The 18594-nt window shown below is 53.6% G+C and overlaps 2 protein-coding genes across 13 annotated transcripts in view; one reads left to right on the forward strand and one right to left on the reverse strand.

Annotated features, from left to right (window-relative positions):
• Positions 1-6833: 6833 nt before the first annotated feature.
• LOC131819523 (hemoglobin subunit zeta) lies at positions 6834-8120 on the reverse strand. The gene is made up of 3 exons (XM_059154697.1): positions 7903-8120; positions 7197-7401; positions 6834-7048 (listed from the first exon to the last, which is right to left on the reverse strand). The coding sequence occupies exons 1-3, from the start codon at positions 7995-7997 to the stop codon at positions 6920-6922; spliced, it is 429 nt and encodes a 142-aa protein (XP_059010680.1). The 5' UTR covers positions 7998-8120; the 3' UTR covers positions 6834-6919.
• Positions 8121-16634: 8514 nt separating this feature from the next.
• NPRL3 (NPR3 like, GATOR1 complex subunit) overlaps positions 16635-18594 on the forward strand; it is a 38419-nt gene continuing 36459 nt past the window's right edge. For 6 of the 12 annotated variants that reach the window (XM_059155115.1, XM_059155116.1, XM_059155117.1 and 3 more), the window contains exon 1: positions 17599-17748. In XM_059155115.1, the coding sequence (XP_059011098.1) occupies positions 17631-17748 (118 nt within the window). In that variant the 5' untranslated portion in view covers positions 17599-17630. Of the gene's footprint in view, positions 17113-17598; positions 17749-18594 lie in introns of those variants that run through there. The other 6 variants (XM_059155126.1, XM_059155122.1, XM_059155125.1 and 3 more) reach the window with 4 other exon arrangements.

Below are 18594 nucleotides of genomic sequence, written 5' to 3' on the forward strand. Positions count from 1 at the left end.
GACTAGAAGGTGAATGGACATTACTTCCTCCTCACCAGGCACACTCACATGCTTGTGTTTTCTTCCTTCAGCTGAATGACCCTGGTAACGCGTCTTCATGTCCTGCGGTCCAGCGCGTGCATACCCGTCACAACTGGCCCATGGGGCCCGCTGGAGCCGGCCATCCGAGAAGCTAAGTCTGAAACCACAAGTAGGCATTGGAGGCTCACCGTGGGGGCCCTTGCTGGCCGGGTGTTGTCATTGTCCCGGTGCGCACGGCTGAAGTCCAGCAGAAATGCTTTCTGCGTCTTACAGAGGATGAGGACCGCGCTCAGGCCCCGAGCTAGGGAGACGACCCACAGGAGACTGCCGACCCTTCCCCTGGAAATCCCTCCCACGAGGGATCTCCAGGCCAAATGGAGGCTGTAGAGAGGACTGTTGGAGGGGGGTGTCACGGTGTGCAGGCCTGGGCTCCTGCCTGCCCTCATGGGGCTGCCCACACATTCAAGTCTCCAGAGCCACCGGAACAAACAGGCACTGGTTGTTTGTGGTGGAAAGGATCCCTGGGATCATGTGGGGTCCAATGGAAACTGAGGTCCAGAGCAGAGGAGAGGCTGGGCACAGTCACAAAACCCATAGGAGACTCAGTCTCAGGCCTCTGTTTGCCAAAGGCCCGCTCCTGGCAGGCAGCTCCTGGACAGCCAGGTACGTGGGACCACTCCGTGTGCCCTACGCCCGTGGTTGGGCAGGAGTCCTTCTGGGTCCATGTCCACCCTGGAGAAGGGGGTCCCACCTTGGGCGCCGCCCCTCAGAACAGAGTTTCTCTGTGGCCCTGAGAAGAGAACCCTCAGACCCTAACGCCAGGCAAGGAGCCAGAACCATCTCCGGCAGGTTCCCGAAAGCCCCCAGAAGCTCCATGGGATCTTTCCAGGTGGCATCTGACCCTGCCCTGAGCCAGGCCGGCTCTAACAGCTGGGGGCACAGCACGGGACCCATGGACAGAAACCCCTGCTGGCCAGAGCCTCTGCTCTAGAGCGGAAGCCCTACAATGCAGAGAGAGCGCAACAGGCAAGCACAGCAGCTACCACCCTGACCCTGGGCTGCCGCCCCACAGCCTCCTGTGACAGCGACAACCAAAGCCCCAGGTGAGCATGGAGGAACTGCAGGGGAGCTCAGCATCCCTGTCCTGGCAGAGAAGGCTTCTAGGTAAGGAGTTTCAAGCTACGGGATCATAGGGCTACTCCCACTTCTCGGCAGCATCCCATCGAAGGCAAAGCCCCGCTTCCTTGGGCCCTGATTGTTAAACACCAGGCCCAGCTCTCTAGCTCAGAGGCCCAGCATGTCCCGCACTCTGCCTCTCACCCTACCTTTTCTCCAAATCAGTGAATTTTCGAACAGTCCAGGCAAGGTGTCTCGTAGAACACGGTCTGTTTTGGGTTGGTCTGCTGGTTTGCCTGAAGTGGGTTTTTTTTTTTTTTTAGATGGATCCTTTATCTGTATATTTCCAGTACACTAGAAGTCAGAGCTAAAGGCCAGAAGTCAGGGCTTGGTTGGTGAAGTGTCTGATTTTGGCTCAGGTCATGATCCTGAACTACAGGGGTGCCTTGGTGGCTCAGTTGTTGAGCCTCTGCCTTCAGTTCAGGTCATGATCCCAGGGTCCTGAGATCGAGACCCGCATCAGGCTTCCTTCTCAGCGGGAGCCTGCGTGTGTTCCCTCTCTCACTGTGTCTCTCTCTGTCAAATAAAGAAGATAAAATCTAAAAAAAAAAAAGAACTATGATATATGTATGTAAAACATGAGTTTACAATATTTCCAATTCAGACTTTATGTAGTTTTTAGTAAAGAAAGTTTAAAGCATATAAAAAACATTTTAACCTTAAAAAGAAGATGTATATTTAGTTATTTTAGTAGGGGAGGTAGGGCAAAGGGAAGAGGAGACAAGCAGATTCTGTTGATCGGGAAGCCGGACGTGGGGCTTGATCCCTGGACCCTGAGATCATGACCGGAGCCAAAATGAAGCATCAGATGTTTAACTGACTGACCCACCCAGGGGCCCCTACCCCTTCTTCCAAGTAAACTTGTGGGGCTGGAACTCTTGAGATGAAGAGTTTGATGCTCTACAGACTGAGCCGACCAGGCACCCCAATCATAAAAAATGTTTTATTTTATTTTTTATTTTTTTTTTAAAGATGTTTATTTATTTATTTATTTGACAGAGAGAAATCACAAGTAGATGGAGAGGCAGGCAGAGAGAGAGAGAGAGGGAAGCAGGCTCTCCACTGAGCAGAGAGCCCGATGTGGGACTCGATCCCAGGACTCTGAGATCATGACCTGAGCCGAAGGCAGTGGCTTAACCCACTGAGCCACCCAGGCGCCCATAAAAAATGTTTTAAAACAAAAAAAATGTCATTGTTTTTATATTTGCACCTATTTTCACTTAGGCTGAAAACAGTGGTTCCCCGTGGCATAGTATTTTCACTTATTTGCTTTGATCCTACAAAATCAGTAATGTAGTTGCAAAATTATGATATCAGCTACTGGTGCTGCTTGGTATACGCTGACTCAGTTGGGTATTGGTAGCATACAGGAAACTGAGCAAATAAGTCACAGTTTTGACTACAGCCAGAGCCAGGTTTCTCACTAGTGTGGGAGGGAGGCGTGGACGTGGACAGAGAGAAGACAGGAAGAATCCATGTGGTCTTGGACTGTAACTAGAGATGCTGGTGTGAGGTTATGGTTTCTGACATGCTTGGACTGACTGAGGATAGATATTCATGTGTGTGTGTGTGTATATAAATATCAACGTATCTCTTAATTCCTTCCACTGAGGGGGACCGGAAGAGGTGACACCCCAGGAGCAGGAAGCCCATCCAGCCCCCACATCCTGCTTTCCAAATTTCACTCCCCGGTGGGAAGAAACAAAACTACGTGCGGATATCAGTCTGGTGTTGGGCTGGTGCAGGGGATGGGAAAGCACAAGGTGCTCCTGGAGCGTCTTACGGCAGAAATAAGGAGCATACCCAAAGGTGGCCAGGGCCCATCGCAGGACACATGGGTCAGTTTGTCCGAATCTGGGACACTTTGGGGATCAAAATAAATAATGATTGGTAATAGATCATAAGCCCCTGGATAAAATGGAAATTAATGAGTTAAAATGATAAATATTCAAAAAGATAATGGGAAGTAAAAGCTTTTTTTACAGTAGAATGCCTACTGATAACTGCAGAGGGAACGATGGAGAATCGCCTTCGCAGCAACAATTGGTACAGGCAAGGCTTATCAGGGGCTGCTGGGAGCAGTGCACGAAATTGTATAAAGAACAGGGTATTTTCATAGTCTCAACAGATCACTTTGTAAAAAATTTGGGGGTGCTGGGTGGCTCAGTGGGTTAAAGCCTCTGTCTTCGGCTCAAGTCATGATCTCAGGGTCCTGGGATCAAGCCCCGCATCCGGCTCTTTGCTTAGCGGGGAGCGAGCTTCCTCCTCTCTCTCTACCTGCCTCTCTGCCTGCTTGTGATCTCCGTCTGTCAAATAAATAAATAAAATCTTAAAAAAAAATTGTTATCCATTAGAAAACATAAAATACGGATTTGCTTTGTCATGGAGAACATTGGCAGACCCCGTTTCAACTAGGTGATCAAGGGGAACATCACCAGTAAAGGACAAATCAATGTTACGAGCATAGGGGATGCCTCGAGGGGGACACGGCTTCGCTTCTGCAGTTTTCTTGCCAGAAATGAATCACCTAAGTCTCATCATGATGAAAGTGACTGGCAAGTGCTCTTCAAAATTATGGTCATGCAAGGAAAGACTGAAGAGCAGACCAAAGGAGACTGTTAATGTTTTGTTCTCTTTTAATCTTTACTGAAATTCCAGTTAGTTAAAGGCAAGGTTTGATTCCAGATGGGGAAAGGACATTGCTGATTCCAGACGGGGAAACGGACACGTGTGGATGAGGTCTCTGGGTTAATGGGTTCGGATCAGTGTTAGTCTCCTAATTTGGGTGGTTCTTCTCTGGCTCTGCTATCCGGTGCTCTTGCTGACCTCAGAAAACTCACCAAATGTTTAGGGATATTAAGGGTATTAAGGGGAACCATGTCTGTATCAACTGGCTCAGAAAGAAAGCGAGTGAAGCCAGCTGTGGGGAATGCTAACGATTAGGGAGTCTTGGTGAAGCGTATCTGAGAGTGTTTTGTCTTGTTATCATTTGATTTTACAGACTCATTGAGCTGTAATTCACAAGCCATACGGTTCACCCACTCCAGGTGGACAGTTCAATGGTTCTTATATATTTTTTTAAAGATTTTATTTATTTATTTGACAAAGAGAGATCACAAGTCGGCAGAGAGGCAGAGAGAGAGAGAGAGAGGAGGAAGCAGGCTCCCCGCTGAGCAGAGAGCCCGATGCGGGACTCAATCCCAAGACCCTGAGATCATGACCTGAGCCGAAGGCAGCGGCTTTACCCACTGAGCCACCCAGGCACCCCTCAACGGTTCTTATATTTATGGAACTGTGCAGTTATCACTGCAATCAATTTTAGAATATTTTCATCCCCCCCAAATAAACCCTGTGCTCACTACCAGTCACCCTTATTTCTCCATCTTTGTCTTTTTTTTTTTTTTAAATGTTTTATTTATTTATTTGACAGAGAAAGAGAGAGAGAGAGACAGGAGAGGGAGAAGCAGATACCCCACTGAGCAGAGAGCCTGATGTGGGACTTGATCCCAGGACCCTGGGCCTGGGCCGAAGGCAGAGGCTTAATGACTGAGCCACCCAGGCACTCCTGTTTTTAATTTTTTTAAAAAAAATCTTATTTATTTATTTGACAGACAGAGATCACAAACAGGCAGAGAGGCAGGCAGAGAGAGAGGAGGAAGCAGGCTCCCCGCTGAGCAGAGAACCCGATGCGGGGCTCCATCTCAGGACCCTGAGATCATGACCTGAGCTGAAGGCAGAGGCTCAACCCACCAAACCACCCAGGCGCCCCCTATTTTTAATTTTTTAAAAAAGATTTTATCTATTGTTTATTTTGAGAGAGAGAGAAAGGAGGAGGAGAGGGGGAGGGACAAGGAGAGGGAGAGAATCTCCAACAGGCTCCACATTGAACAGGGCTTGATCTCATGACCCTGAGAGGATGACCTGACCGACTGAGCCACCCGGCTGCCCTTTGAAATTTAAAATAAATAAATAAATAAAGTCTTAAAACAAGGATTTACACGAGCGAGCAAAAGTTTGAAATCATGGAGAAAGCTAGATTGGGGGAAGCGCCCTCCAGCTCTCATTTTCATCCCACCCATATTATTATTTGTAAACATTTCCAGTTTATCCTTGCAAAATTTTTTTTTTTTTTTTTTTTTTTCAAGAATAAGCAATCCCATGGGGTGCCTGGCTGGCTCTGTCCATAGAGAACGTGACTCTCCATCTCAGAGTCCTGGGTTCAAGTCCCATGTGGGGCATAGTTTTTCTTAAAAAAAAAAAATAATAAGGAAACACAAACTAATGAACACTCACCAGTGCACGTACCCAGGGCTATGAACGGTCATACCCACATGCCAAAATGCACATGCACAGCACACACACATTTGTATCTCCTGTCACTTTTTTCCTTTTCTTTTTAGTAAACTCTGCGTCCAGTATGGGACTTGAACTCCCTGCCCAGAGATCAGAGTCACATGCTCCACTGCCTGAGCCAGCCAGGTGCGCCCCCGCCCCGCTTCTTACAGAAAAGGTACTGTGTTATACATACACCACCCTCCTTTTTTCCTTTTTTCTTTCCTTTTATTTGATAAATGCTGGACGTCACTTCACAGCCACTATCAGAAACCTCATTCCTTGTCAGGTGACAGGTTTCTGTGGCTTTTCATGGTTTATCCACTCAGTGCCTGAAGATGGACGGCAGTTCCGGGTGGTCAGGAAACTGAGCTGCCCCCGTGTCTGCACTGTGGAAGGGACCACTGGCAGAGTATGGTCAAAGTCTTGGACTTTTGTCCCTCAGGTAGCTGAGAAGTGGTTTGAGTGAGGTTTCATTTTTAGTGGTGTTAGTTTGCCTTTTTCTAATTTTGAGCAAAATTGAGCTCTTTGCCTTTTTTCCTATGAACTGTGACCTGACTGTAGACTGATGTGCATTCCCCACTCCACACTCAGCCCCAGGGGGCAGGGACTTTGCTTATTTTAGCTGTTTTTTCTTTTTAAATTTTTATTTATTAAAATATTTTACTTATTTATTTGACAGACAGAGATCACAAGTAGGCAGAGAGAGAGGAGGAAGCAGGCTCCCTGCTGAGCAGAGAGCCCAATGCGGGGCTCCATCCCAGGACCCTGAGATCATGACCTGGGCGGAAGGCAGAGGCTTTAACCCAGGGAGCCACCCAGGTGCCCCAAATTTTTATTTATTTTTATTCTAGCTGTTGTATTAGAGCCAGAAAAATACTTGGCGGCTGACTACCAACAAACGTTCTGCAGCAGAAGAATGGAAGAATGAAGGAGGGACGGGGCACACTCGTTTCGCTCTTCTTGCTGTGACCCAGCATCAACCAGGGAGTAGAACGAACTCCAGAGGAAGAGAGTAAGTAGCATAGTGGGCCCCGGGAGGGCCGCGGGGCCACGTGGGCTCCAGCGCTGACCTCGGAAGTAAAGGCCAAGAGGCGCCCTTTCTGCCACCCGGTGGGATCCCCAGTGCCCCCGACCCACGCGCCCAGCCTCCGCAGCTGCGCTGTGCGCTCTGAGAGACCCAGGTCGCTGCGAAGGATGCGCGCAGCCCTCCTGGTGACTCCGTGCAGCCCCCTCCACCTCTGCCGCCCCCCTGACGGCCCCAGTGACTACAGAGGCAAGCGGACGTGCATTCGTTTATTGGCTGTCGGTGGCAGGCTGGAGGGTTAGGGAAGGGCCCAGAGTGGGAGCGTGGAGGGGCCCCAGCCCGCCCTCGGTCGGGCAGCTGCGCTCAGCGGTACTTCTCGGTTAGGACACACGACACGATGGACAGGAACTTGTCCCAGGCGGTGTGGGCGTCCGCGGTGAAGTCGGCGGGGAAGTGCGAGGCCACGGTGACCAGCAGACAGTGCGACAGGAGCTGAGGGGCGGGAGCGCGGCCCCGTGAGCGCCGGTGCGGGCGCGGGTGCGGTGGGGCGCGGGGAACAGAGCTCCTGCAGCCCACACCCCGCGGCTGCCCGCGCCCCTTGTCCCCCCCCCCCCCCAGGGAACCCCAGCCACGCGCCCACCTTGAAGTTGACCGGGTCCACGCGCAGAATGTAGGCGTGCAGCTCGCTCAGTTTGGCGAGGGCGCCCCCGATGTTGTCGATGCTCTTGACCGCCTCGCCCAGCGCGGCCACCACCTTGGCGCCATGCACGCGCAGGTGCGCCGAGCCTGGGTGCAGGTCGAAGTGCGGGAAGTAGGTCTTGGTCTGGGGGTAGCTGGCGAAGAGCCTGCGGGCGGGGGCGACAGGCACACCTGGTGAGGCCAGCGCGCGAGTGCGCCTCGGGCGCAAAACTTACCCAGCGTTGAAAAGGCCAGCGGCCTGGAGAAGTCATACTTGAAGGCAACATTTGAAGACATAAACACTAAGGCAAACCACTCCCGTTGAATACGATGTTGTAATTTTACACAAGGACGGGATCCCCATTGCCGCTTCCCCTCTTACCCCAGGCGCAGACAGGGCGCGGTGGAATCCCGCCCTCACCATCCCCTCGCTGGGCAACCCGTTCATTGCTTCACTGATTCCTTCCAGCCATGTTTGTGGACACCTGGGCGCTGGGCCCAGCACAAAAGACAGTCTCACAGCCACACGCCCTCTCTGTCCACCTCCTCTTCCTGCTCCCTGAGTGTCGTCCCCCTCCTCCCTGGTCCCTCCGTGCTGGGCCCTGTCCTCCCCAACCCCACACTGTGCCCTACCTGGCTCTGTGCCAGCCCACGGGGCGCCCCCTCACCTCTCCAGGGCCTGGGTGCCAATGGCTTCGGCCTGGGTGGAGATCTTGTCCCACATGGACAGGATGACGGTCCTCTCGGCTTTGGTCAGAGACATGGTGGTAGCGGAGCTGGGCGTGCTCAGGACTAGCCTCTGTGGGGTCACCCCCCAGGATCCCTTTATACACAGGGAGGCTGGGTGGGGGCCAGGCTGTGGCCGTTGGTCTGGAGAGGGGACAGGGCTGTGGGGGTGGGGTCTCTTATCAGACCCAGCGAGGGTGGGTGGTCAGGGCCTGGTGGCCTTGGAGGGGTGAGGGGCTCTCACTCCACCTACCCACACCTACCCGGGGCCTTGGAGGGGGTGTTGGCCACAGCCTGACCAGTGTCCCTGAGACATAGGGGCCCAGCTAGCCCAGGAGTCTCGGCTTGTGTTTGTAGCCCAGCTCTGACCCGCCCCCTCCCCCCCCCACTTCATTCCAGAATCACAGGACGGGGGAAGCCGGGATCAGGTCAGCACACACCACCTTGGGCTGGGACATGCAGTTTCTGGTGGTGAGAAAAATGAGCCGCCCCGTGTCTGTGGCAGCCACGACCCGCTCCCACCCGCAATGTAGAAAGGACTGCTGACAGAGTGTGGTCAAAGACTTGGAACGCATACTTTATTTTTAAAAAGATTTTATATATTTATTTTAGAGAGAGAGAGGGTGCACACATATGTGAACGGGGTTGGAGGAGGGAGAGGGGGAGGGAGAGGGGCAAGCAGAGGGACGAGCACACTGCATACTGCGTGTGGGGCCCATCTAGGGACTCAATCGACAGCCCTGAGATCAGGACCTGAGCGGAAATCAAGAGTCAGTCGCCCAGTGCCGGAGCCCCCAGCCGCCCCTGGAGTGACGCCTAGAGCCCTGTAAAGGAGGGAAGGTGTGAGGTGCCAGCACAGCTGTGCAGAGCTCGTGTGATGTTCCTCTTCCCACCTGACTCTGCAGCTCTGAAACCGTTCTGGTCACTCTAGTCCCCTCGCCTTTCCATGGGAATTTCAGAGGCAGCCCAAGAGCCATGTGCACAAAGTCCTGCTGGACGTTTTTAGCCTCCAAAGCCAGCATTTCCTCTGCGGGGCGTTTTGATCACGGGTGTTTTGCGGAACTGTTCTGAGAGATGGTTTGGCCTAGACAAGCCTCTGAAACGTCAGCTAGTGTCAGACACCTGTGCGTTGTGGTGCTCCCTTCCTCTGTGCCTGAGATGGGAGCTGGTGAGGTCGTGGGGCGGGGGAGCCCGACGGATGCCTCCTCTCAGCTCGGCAGACAAGGTCTCACCTCTGTCCCTGCGGGCCATACCCGAGTGGGTCCCAGAGGTGGAGGTCTCCTTCCCAGAAGCCCCTTCCAGCACTGCCTGGGTCCTTCTCCATCCTGCTGTCTTGCTTACATCTCACAGTTGCCTCCTCTCCCTGTGAGACGGGGCTCACCTCTGCTAGGGCTGTACTCCCTTCCCCCGGCTTTATGATTGTTTGCTGACAGTCCCAGGATGTCTGTGCGGCCCCTGGGGGTACACTCCAGATGGCGATGGGCCCGGCCCTCCTCGGCCTACTCTTGCTGTTGCTGGGTTCAGGAGAAAACTCTAGGACCACCTCAGGCCTATGGGCCTACAGGGAGGGTGGTGGCTGTGCCCATGGCTTCTGCTCCTAGAAGGGACACAGGCAGGGAGAGGCAGGGAGAGAGACATAGATAAGCAGACAGGCTGGCCAAGAAAACAGAATGAGTGAGTAAGATAGAAGAGACAGAGGGTCAGAGGGAAGGTCAGGCAGAGGCGGGGAGTCTGGAGGCCCAGAGAAGTCTCAGGGAGGGATGTACCTGGGGGAATCCCCCCGCTATGGCATCTGGGGAACTGGTGGCCAGAACACACCGCAGGGCTGCCCTGTCTCCTAACAGAAGGGAATGACCGGATTCTGGGATGGTGCTCCCAGGAAACTGCCTCACCCCCATCAGACCTCCAGGGTGTCCTCCCCCTCCAGGCAGAAACTCCATCCCATCCTTGACCTCCACAAGGAGAGGGAGGCCCTAGAGGCCTCTTTGTTCCGGAAAGTTCCAACCCCCACAAACCATTGTGGTGGGCAAACATCCCATTATTATTTTTTATTTTTAGTTTTTTACTTCTTTTCCTTGTGAAATGCAGTACAGGCCAACAGGCCACCAAATAAAATAAAGATTTTATTTATTTATTTGAGAGAGAGAGCAAATGAGAGAGCAAGCAGGAGCCTGGGAATGTGGGGTGGAGGAGGGGCAGAGGGAGAGGGAAAGGGACTGGCTCTGAGCAGGGAGCCCAAAGTCAGACTCATCCCAGGGCCCCGGGATCACGGCCTGAGCCAAAGGCAGACGCTCAACTGACTGAGCCACCCAGGCGCCCCTAACTCCACTCTCTCTTTTTTTTTTTTTTTTAAAGATTTATTTATTTATTTGACAGAGAGAGATTACAAGTAGGCAGAGAGGCAGGCAGAGAGAGAGAGGAGGAAGCAGGCTCCCTGCCCAGCAGAGAGCCCGATGCGGGACTCGATCCCAGGACCCTGAGATCATGACCTGAGCCGAAGGCAGCGGCTCAACCCACTGAGCCACCCAGGCACCCCGACTCCACTCTCTTAATACTCTTTTTGGTTAAACAGAAGTTTGTCATTTTAGTGTCAAATTCAATTATCTTAAATATTTATTTAAATAAATATAATATTTATAAAATTTTATTTAAATATTTATTTAAACAATTTAAAGATGTTGGGGTGCCTGGATGGCTCAGTTGTTAAGGGTCTGCCTTCCGGTCAGGTCATGATCCTGGGGTCCTGGGATCGAGCCCCACAACAGGCTCCCTGCTTGGTGGGGGAGCCTGCTTCTCCCTCTCTCTCTGCCTGCCTCTCTGCCTGCTCGTGATCTCTCTCTGTCAAATAAATAAATAAAATCTTTAAAAAAATCTAAAAAAAAACAAATAAATAAAAATTAAAAAACATTAAAAGGGGGCGCCTGGGTGGCTCAGTGGGTTAAAGCCTCTGCCTTCGGCTCGGGTCATGATCCCAGGGTCCTGGGATCAAGCCCCGCGTCGGGCTCTCTGCTCAGCAGGGAGCCTGCTTCCTCCTCTCTCTCTGCCTACTTGTGATCTCTGTCTGTCAAATAAATAAATAAAAATCTTAAAAAAAAAATACTTTCCTTTAAAAAAAAAACATTAAAAGGTTGCGCCTTCTGTTTACGAATGCTGAATGTCCGTCAGTGGATGAGTGAATGAACAAATCATGGTGTTTCCATTCAGTGAGACAGTGTTCAGCTGTATGTGCCCTGGCGCCCAGCACGGCGTGCATGAACCTTGAGAGTGTTACACTACGGGACGGTGGTCAGATGCCAAAGACCACAGTGTCTGAGTCTGTTTGTGTGATGTGTGCAGAAGGAAAGCAGATGAGTGGGCTCCGGGGGCTGGGGTGTGGGAGCGATTGCGTTGAGGGTCCTGAGTTTCCTTTGGATATGATGGAAATAACTCTGGAACTAGACAGTGAGGACTCTTGCACACTTCGTGAATATACAGAATTATACAAAATGCTGCTGAATTGTTCACTTTCAAATGATTAACTTTGCATTGTGCGAATTTTACCTCAATTTTCTTTCTTTCATTTTTTTTTTTAAAGATTTTATTTATTTATTTCACACAGAGAGAGACACAGTGAAAGAGGGAACACAAGCAGGGGGAGTGGGAGAGGGAGAAGCAGGCTTCCCGCGAGCAGGGAGCCTGATGTGGAGCTTGATCCCAGGACCCCGGGATCATGACCTGACCGGAAGGCAGATGCTTAACGACTGAGCCCCCTGGGTGCCGCTTTGCCTTAATTTTCTGAAAAGTGAAATTAGTGTGATGCTGAATCCTGAGGTGACATGGAATCTGTCCATGTTAGCTCTCTAAGAACTTCAGTGTCTGGTCTTTCGAGTGTGACAACTGTTCAACTGGGGCTGGGGCTGGTGTTGTGTGTGAGGGGAGGCGAGCTGTGCGGGGTCTAGTGGACATCTGTCACGGGTACAGCGCCCGACACTCTCCAAGCTGGGTGTTTGATCCTCACAGCTCTCCACGGGAGAGGTTTTTCCCATTGTTGTTATGTGCTTTAAGATGAGGAAATCGAGGGGCGCCTGGGTGGCTCAGTGGGTTAAGCCTCTGCCTTTGGCTCAGGTCATGATCCTGGGGTCCTGGGATCCAGCCCCACTTGGGGCTCTCAGTTCTGTGGGGAGCCTGCTTCCCCATCTCTCTCTCTGCCTGCCTCTCCGCCTACTTGTGATCTCTGTCTGTCAAATAAATAAATAAAATCTTTAAAAAAAAAAAAAAAAAGAGGAGGAAATCAAGGCTCCAGAGGGTTAGGAAGTGTTCACAGTTTCCGTGAAGGAAGGAAGCAGCCCCATGGGTGAGGAGACCTGGGTTTGGTGTGAGGCCGATTGCTGGCTCTTCGGGGGCTCAGGCAAGTCTCTTCTGTCTCTGGGCTGGGGCTTCCCCCATGACACAAGGAGCCTGAGTCCGGGCCGTGCTTTGGGACCCTGACCTGCTGGATGCAGCTGAGATCCAAGCCCAGGGCTCACACAGAGCTTGTGTCGTTGGGGCTGAGCTCAGAGGGACCCTGAAGACTCAGCAGAAGGCCCTGAGGGGCCACAGACCCTCCCCTGAGAGCAGCTCCTGGGTGGCCCTGGCCAGTCTGGTTAGCCTTGGAAAGCGCAGTTCCACATGCTTTCCTGTTTCCTCTGTTCCAACAGCCCCCACCTCACTGCTGGGAGGGATAATCTATCACTGCAGGAACGCAGGACATTGCCTCGCAAATTCGAGACGACTGCAGCACTGTGGTGAGTGGGTGATTCCTTCCGGGCAGCAACACTGCAGCTGAGAAGGTGGAGAGGTCAAGGTGGGTCCAAGATAGGGAACGTGAGCCCCGCCTGGCCCTCTGACAGGCAGTGGCCGCTCTCCTGGGCCTAGAACAAGTGGCAGGACTGATAAGGCCTGACTAAGTGGCCTCCTAGCCCTGCCCACGGGGACCTGGGTGGGGCGGAAGGGTCAGGAATTTTGGTTTCCAGGAATCCAGTTACCTTCAAAAAAGTAGGTTACTAAGCAGAGTATTTTAAATTAAAAATGAGGATGTAGAGGTGTGGGCTGTTAGCAGGGAAACTGAAGAGCGTGAGCAAAGGCCGGCCCTGGGCACATCGTTGCTCGGGAACCTGGGAGGGCTTTGAGCTAGGACCACAGCTAGAGGCCACCTGCTCCCAATCCTGGAATCCCAAAAGAGGGCCAGCCTACCCTCCGGTCCCTCCAGCTGCCGGCGCCAGACTGGACTGGCTAGGGAGTGACCACGAGCTCTGACTTCGGTAACAGCCCACTGATGCAGACCGATGGGGACGGCGTGGAGTTCAGACCGGTGCTCTCTCCAGTCTGGCCCTGGAGAGCCCTGGCCCTAAGCCCCACTAAGGCAGCCTGGGAAGGGACGCATCCAGGATCTCTGTGGCCTGAGTCCTGGTGGTTTACCTGTCATGGATTCCAATGTCATTACGGTGATAAGATACTAACCATATAGCCAGAAAAACAACAGATGCTCTTGTGAAGGTTGCTAGCAGGAAGCCGGTCCCAAGGGGGTGATTGGAGAATGGTGGGTGCGGCTTCCTGACGGCCCATGGGAGAAGAACGAGGCAAGAGAGAGGGAGCCGGGGAAGACAGGAGAAAAGTCTGTCGCCCCGAACCACCCCTCAGTCCTGTAGTTATTAGATATGGACAGTAATCAGCAAAGGAGCTAAAGAAGACTGCACATTAATCATATGCCTTGTAGATAAACAAGAAGGAATAGGAGTGATACACTGATTATAAGTCTTACAGATAAGCAAGAAGAAAAGCAGGACATGTCTGGTCAAGTAGAATAAAGTTAATAGTTGAGCAGCACATTCAAAGAGCTCATCTAGTTAGCCACAGGTGCTCTCCGGGGAAGGAGAGATACTGGGAAAATGAAGCAGGTGGTGTCCCGCCCTGAGCAGGCCGGGCATCCCCAGCTGCTAGGCTCCAAGGACGCATATCATCCTCTCTCCCCCAGAGGCCTTTTGCCAGTACGTGTCTTTCTTAACCCCATATCTAAACGTGCTTGACGGCTAGTACAATTCCTTGTAGGTTATATTTTAAGTACTACTCTGTTCTTAGGGTCAGTTATAGTGGGTTCCTCCAACTCTGGGCCTTCTCCCAGCCCAGGGACAGCCCCTGAACATCAGACATCCTCCCCAAGGTCTGGGGTCATGAGACCGCCCAGTGGGGTAGCAGCATGGTCGGGGAAACTGGAGGAAGGAGACCTGTGCCAGGGTCCTGGGTCTCACATGTGGGTACATGCAGATTCACAGTGCCCCTTAGACAGACCCCCAGGACCACAGCTGGCTGTTCCCCCAGACAGGTTTCCCCTTCCCCATTGTCCCAGCTTCCACTGGCTCACCTCCTGCTGCTGTGCCCTTATTTCCTTCTAGGACACTCCTGGTAACTGTAGGAGAACTCAGAAACCTTTCGATTACACATAAAACCAAAACACAGGAGACCAGGAAAAAGGCTTTTGGCATCTTTAATGGAGGGTGAGTATTCCTCCAAAAGAAGCATACACCCAGACGGCCAAAGAGGGACGAACAGCTCACAGGGAAAGCAAGAAGGCGCTTCTCAGACACCGGGAAATACTCGAGTGATGCCGTTCTCTACCATGGTAATAATCAGAGACATGCAATGTAAAATAAAACATGTTTTTCTTTTTGGAAATTTTGGAAAAAAATAAAATCTTCCATGTACCCCACACTGGGCTATTTGTTTGTTGGCGATGTCCGAGACCTTCCCAGTGTGTGCCCACACACAGGCCTGCCAGGCATCAGGTTTGGTGCAACAGGTGAGTTCACCAGGAAGTCAAGGGGTGAGGAACTTGAGAAAGATTTCAACTACTGTCACTTCCTGGGGAAGCCTGGAAGTATACGGGTGCTTCATTGATTTCTTAGGGAGAGCTGTGATGAGGTATAATGCACATCTCGGGCACCTCACTCGTTTGAAGGGTGCAGTTCAGGCGGTTTGGGTCCTTTCAGAGCATTGTAAAAATATCACCACGATCAATTTTGAATGTTCTCATCAACCCAAGGGAAGCCTGGTACCCTAGTAGCCACACGCTGCAACCCCCAGGCCTGAGCAGCCTCATCCTTTTCCTTCCTCCGTCGATCACCCTCCTCTGGACTTTTCAGAGGAATGGAACCGCACAGCATGTGCATCTCCGAGGTTCATTCACGCATCGAGGCTTCCTTCCTTTTCATGACCGAGTACTATTCCCTTGTACGGATGAGACTGTATTTTATTCCCCTGTCCACCAGTGGGGGGGGGGCAGTGCGGTTGTTTGCACTGCGTGGCTACTCTGAACCATGTTTCTGTGAACAGAAGAGTTCTTGCGCAACCTCAGGCTTTCCTTTCTCTTGAGTCGACACCTAGCAGTGGTATGGTTGTGTCATATGGGAACAGCCTGTCTGGCCTTTCTCAGCAACTGCCCGTTTCCCACAGGGGCTGTACCACGTCCTGTTCTCACCAACAGGGTGTCCAGATTCCAGTTCCACATGCTTGCCAGCACTGTTTGTCTTTCTGACTGTAGCCATCCTAGTGGCTGTGGAGTGGGGTCTGTTTTTGGTTCTGATGTGCATTTCCCTAATGAGGAATGATGTGGGGCATCTTTTCATGAGTTCAGGGTCCATTTGGCTAGATTCTCTGGAGAAATGTCCTTTCACATCCTTTGCCCACTTTTCTCTCTATACATGCACCTGGGTGCCTTCCACTGACGTCATGGTCCCAGGGTCCTAGGATCAAGCCCCACATTAGGCTCCCTGCTCCTGGGGCTCCCACTCCCCCTGCTCGTGCTCCCTCTCTCGCTGTGTCTCTGTCAAATAAATAAATAAATAAATAAATATTGAAAAAGAAAAAGTAAAGTGTACACACACACACACACACACACGGGATCTCCAAACTCGAGGTGCAGCTCAGACACGCTCCTGGGATTTCCACACTCAAGTGCGGCTTGGACACACATGGGATCTCCGGTCTCGAGGTGTGGCTGGGAATCATGATCCATCTGGGCAAGCCAGGGCCTGTCACCCGTTGTCCTAGGGCTCGTGTCTGGGTTGAGCTCTTAAGTTTGCTTGTTAGCACGTGCTGGATACGGGGCCCTACACGGTCCCTCTGCAGGTGTTTCCCTCCTCTCCGCCTTCCTGGGTGGCACCCTCCAGTCCCAGGCTCTGATGGGGGGGGGGTCCCCTGACTTCCCCCTCTGAGAAACCCTCGCCTAGTCCAAGCACAGGAGGTTCCGTGTAGGCCCGTGTGTTCTTTTAGGAATTCTGTAGTGTTGGCCCTGACATTTAGGTCTATGCTCCACTTAAGAGTTTTTGTTTTACATTTTTTTTTAAAAGATTTTATTTATTTATTTATTTGACAGAAAGAGATAGAGAGAGAGGGAACACAAGCAGGAGGAGCTGGAGAGGGAGAAGCAGGCTCCTGCCAAGCAGGGAGCCCAACATAGGGCTCGATCCCAGAACCCCAGGATCATGACCCGAGCTGTAGGCAGACGCTTAACGACTGAGCCACCCAGGCGCCCCTTTGTTTTAAAGATTTTACTTATTTATTCGACAGTCAGAGATCACAAGTAGGCAGAGAGGCAGGCAGAGAGAGGAGGATGTAGGCTCCCTGCTGAGCAGAGAGCCCGCCGCGGAGCTCGATCCCAGGACCTTGAGATTATGACCTGAGCCGAAGGCAGAGGCTTCAACCCACGGAGCCACCCAGGCACCCCGTCTTTTACTTTCTTGCTGCGGTGAAGTCTGTGCTTTCTGCTCTACGCGAAGAGAACCGGCCCAGCCCTGCAGGTGCGTGGAGAACCCGGCTCGCAGCCCCGCGCATGCGCGCAGCTTTCCGGGAGCCCGCCCCTCCCCCGCGCGTGCGCACAGACCGCCTGCGCCTGCGCCGACAGCCCCTTCCGCGCGCAGGCGCGTTCTGCGCTGGTACTTGGCCCTGCCGCGGACGTCTTGCGAAGTTGGCGGGACGTGGGTGGTGGTTCGTGGGTTTGCAAGTTCCGGGGGTCGGTCAGCCCGGCTCCTGGCGCCGCACGGTTCCACGGCCTCGGGCGCGTCCTCGTCAGGCTCGTTCAGCCCCGCGCTGGGCGCGTCGTTCCCCGAGCCTCCCGCCCTCCGGCCCATCCTTCTCAGGTTGTGCCCCTGCCGGCCCGGGCGCGTCCTCTTCCACCCGTCCCCCTCCCGGTCCCCAGTGTCCCCGTCTCCAGCGTCCGCCCCCCGTCCCCCATCGTCCCCGTCCCCCCCGCCCGGTTCCCCAGCGTCCCGGTCCCCCACCGTCCCGCTCCGTTCCCCCCCATCACCGTCCCCCCGTCGGTCCCCCACCGTCACTGACCCTCCCCCACCCCGGTTCCCCGCCGTCCCGTCCCCTCACCGTCACCCCCGTCCCCCACCGTCACTGTCCCTCCCCCCATACCCCGCCGCCCCCGCCCCCGCCCCGCCCCCAGCGCCCTCCCGGGTCCCCCAGGATCCCCGTCCCCCAGCGTCCCAGTCCCCTCCTCGTCCCGGTCCCCCAGCCCCCCGTCAACGTTCCTTCTCTCCCCCGTCCCCCGCTGTCCCGTCCCCGCCTCGTCCCCCACTGTCGCTGTCCCGTACCCCCGTCCCCCGCCGCCCCCGCCCCGCCCCCAGCGCCCCCCCCCCGGGTCCCCGGCACCATGGGCGACAACACCAGCCCCATCAGCGTGATTCTGGTGAGCTCGGGCAGCAGGGGCAATAAGCTGCTGTTCAGGTACCCCTTCCAGAGAAGCCAGGAGCACCCGGCGTCCCAGACAAGTAAGTGAGCGCCGGGGAGCCAGCCCGCCCGCGCTCGGACGCACGTCCGTGACTTGGGTGTCCTCGAGGATGGAGGCGCCGCCTGCCGCGTCCCGAGCAGTCGGGGAGTACCCGGAGTCAGAGAAAATCCTCTTGGGATTCCGCGGCGCCCCTCCGTCAGCGCCCGCCCTGCCTCCAGCCTCGCAAGAACGCGCTCTGGTCCCTCGAGAACGTACTGGGCTTGAAAGACCGGACCCAAGTGCAGGCTCAGGGCAGGTGCTCTTCGAGCCTGTCCCGCCAGGTCTCCTTCGCCCCGCGGGGGTGACCATATGCCCCTCTGGGCCACGCCACTCCCTCTCCCGCACAGCCGTGTGTCCCGGCAGTTCCTCCACATCGTGCATCGCCCTGCAGGCGCCCCTTTGCCCCTTTCCGTGGAACCCCCTTCCCTGGAGCACCCTCGCTCCCGGAGCGCCCCCAAGAACATACCCTCTCCCTGGGGATGGAAGCTTAGGGTACATACAGTGTTTCACTATCCCGAATGTATTCACAGATACTTTGTTTCAAAAACGCTTTTACATTGGTCAGCATGGTACAGGGTCTTAAAGGTGCAAAGGGGTATAGATGACAGGAGTGCCCTTGCCCACCATGGAACCCCAGCCCCTGGACTCCCCGTCTGCGGGCAGCTGCTGTTACCATGTCCCTGTGCCTTTTCCCAGAACCTTCCGTGTTAGTACACCCATGTGCAAACCTTTTCTTTCCTTTTTTAAATTACGTGCTTTTTAAGATTTTTCAAAAAATTTATTTATTTGACAGATCACAAATAGGCAGAGAGGCAGGCAGAGAGAGAAGGAAGCAGGCTCCCCGTTG

Source organism: Mustela lutreola, chromosome 17 (genome assembly GCF_030435805.1).
Source record: "Mustela lutreola isolate mMusLut2 chromosome 17, mMusLut2.pri, whole genome shotgun sequence".
NCBI lineage: Eukaryota > Metazoa > Chordata > Mammalia > Carnivora > Mustelidae > Mustela > Mustela lutreola.

Excerpts from the sequence above, each read along its gene's own strand:
- LOC131819523 (XM_059154697.1), bottom strand. The coding sequence starts at position 7,997 with ATGTCTCTGACCAAAGCCGAGAGGACCGTCATCCTGTCCATGTGGGAC. Across the intron at positions 7,402-7,902 it reads GGCACCCAGGCCCTGGAGAG|GCTCTTCGCCAGCTACCCCC; the intron begins GTGAGGGGGCGC and ends CCCCGCCCGCAG. Across the intron at positions 7,049-7,196 it reads TGGACCCGGTCAACTTCAAG|CTCCTGTCGCACTGTCTGCT; the intron begins GTGGGCGCGTGG and ends CCCGCCCCTCAG.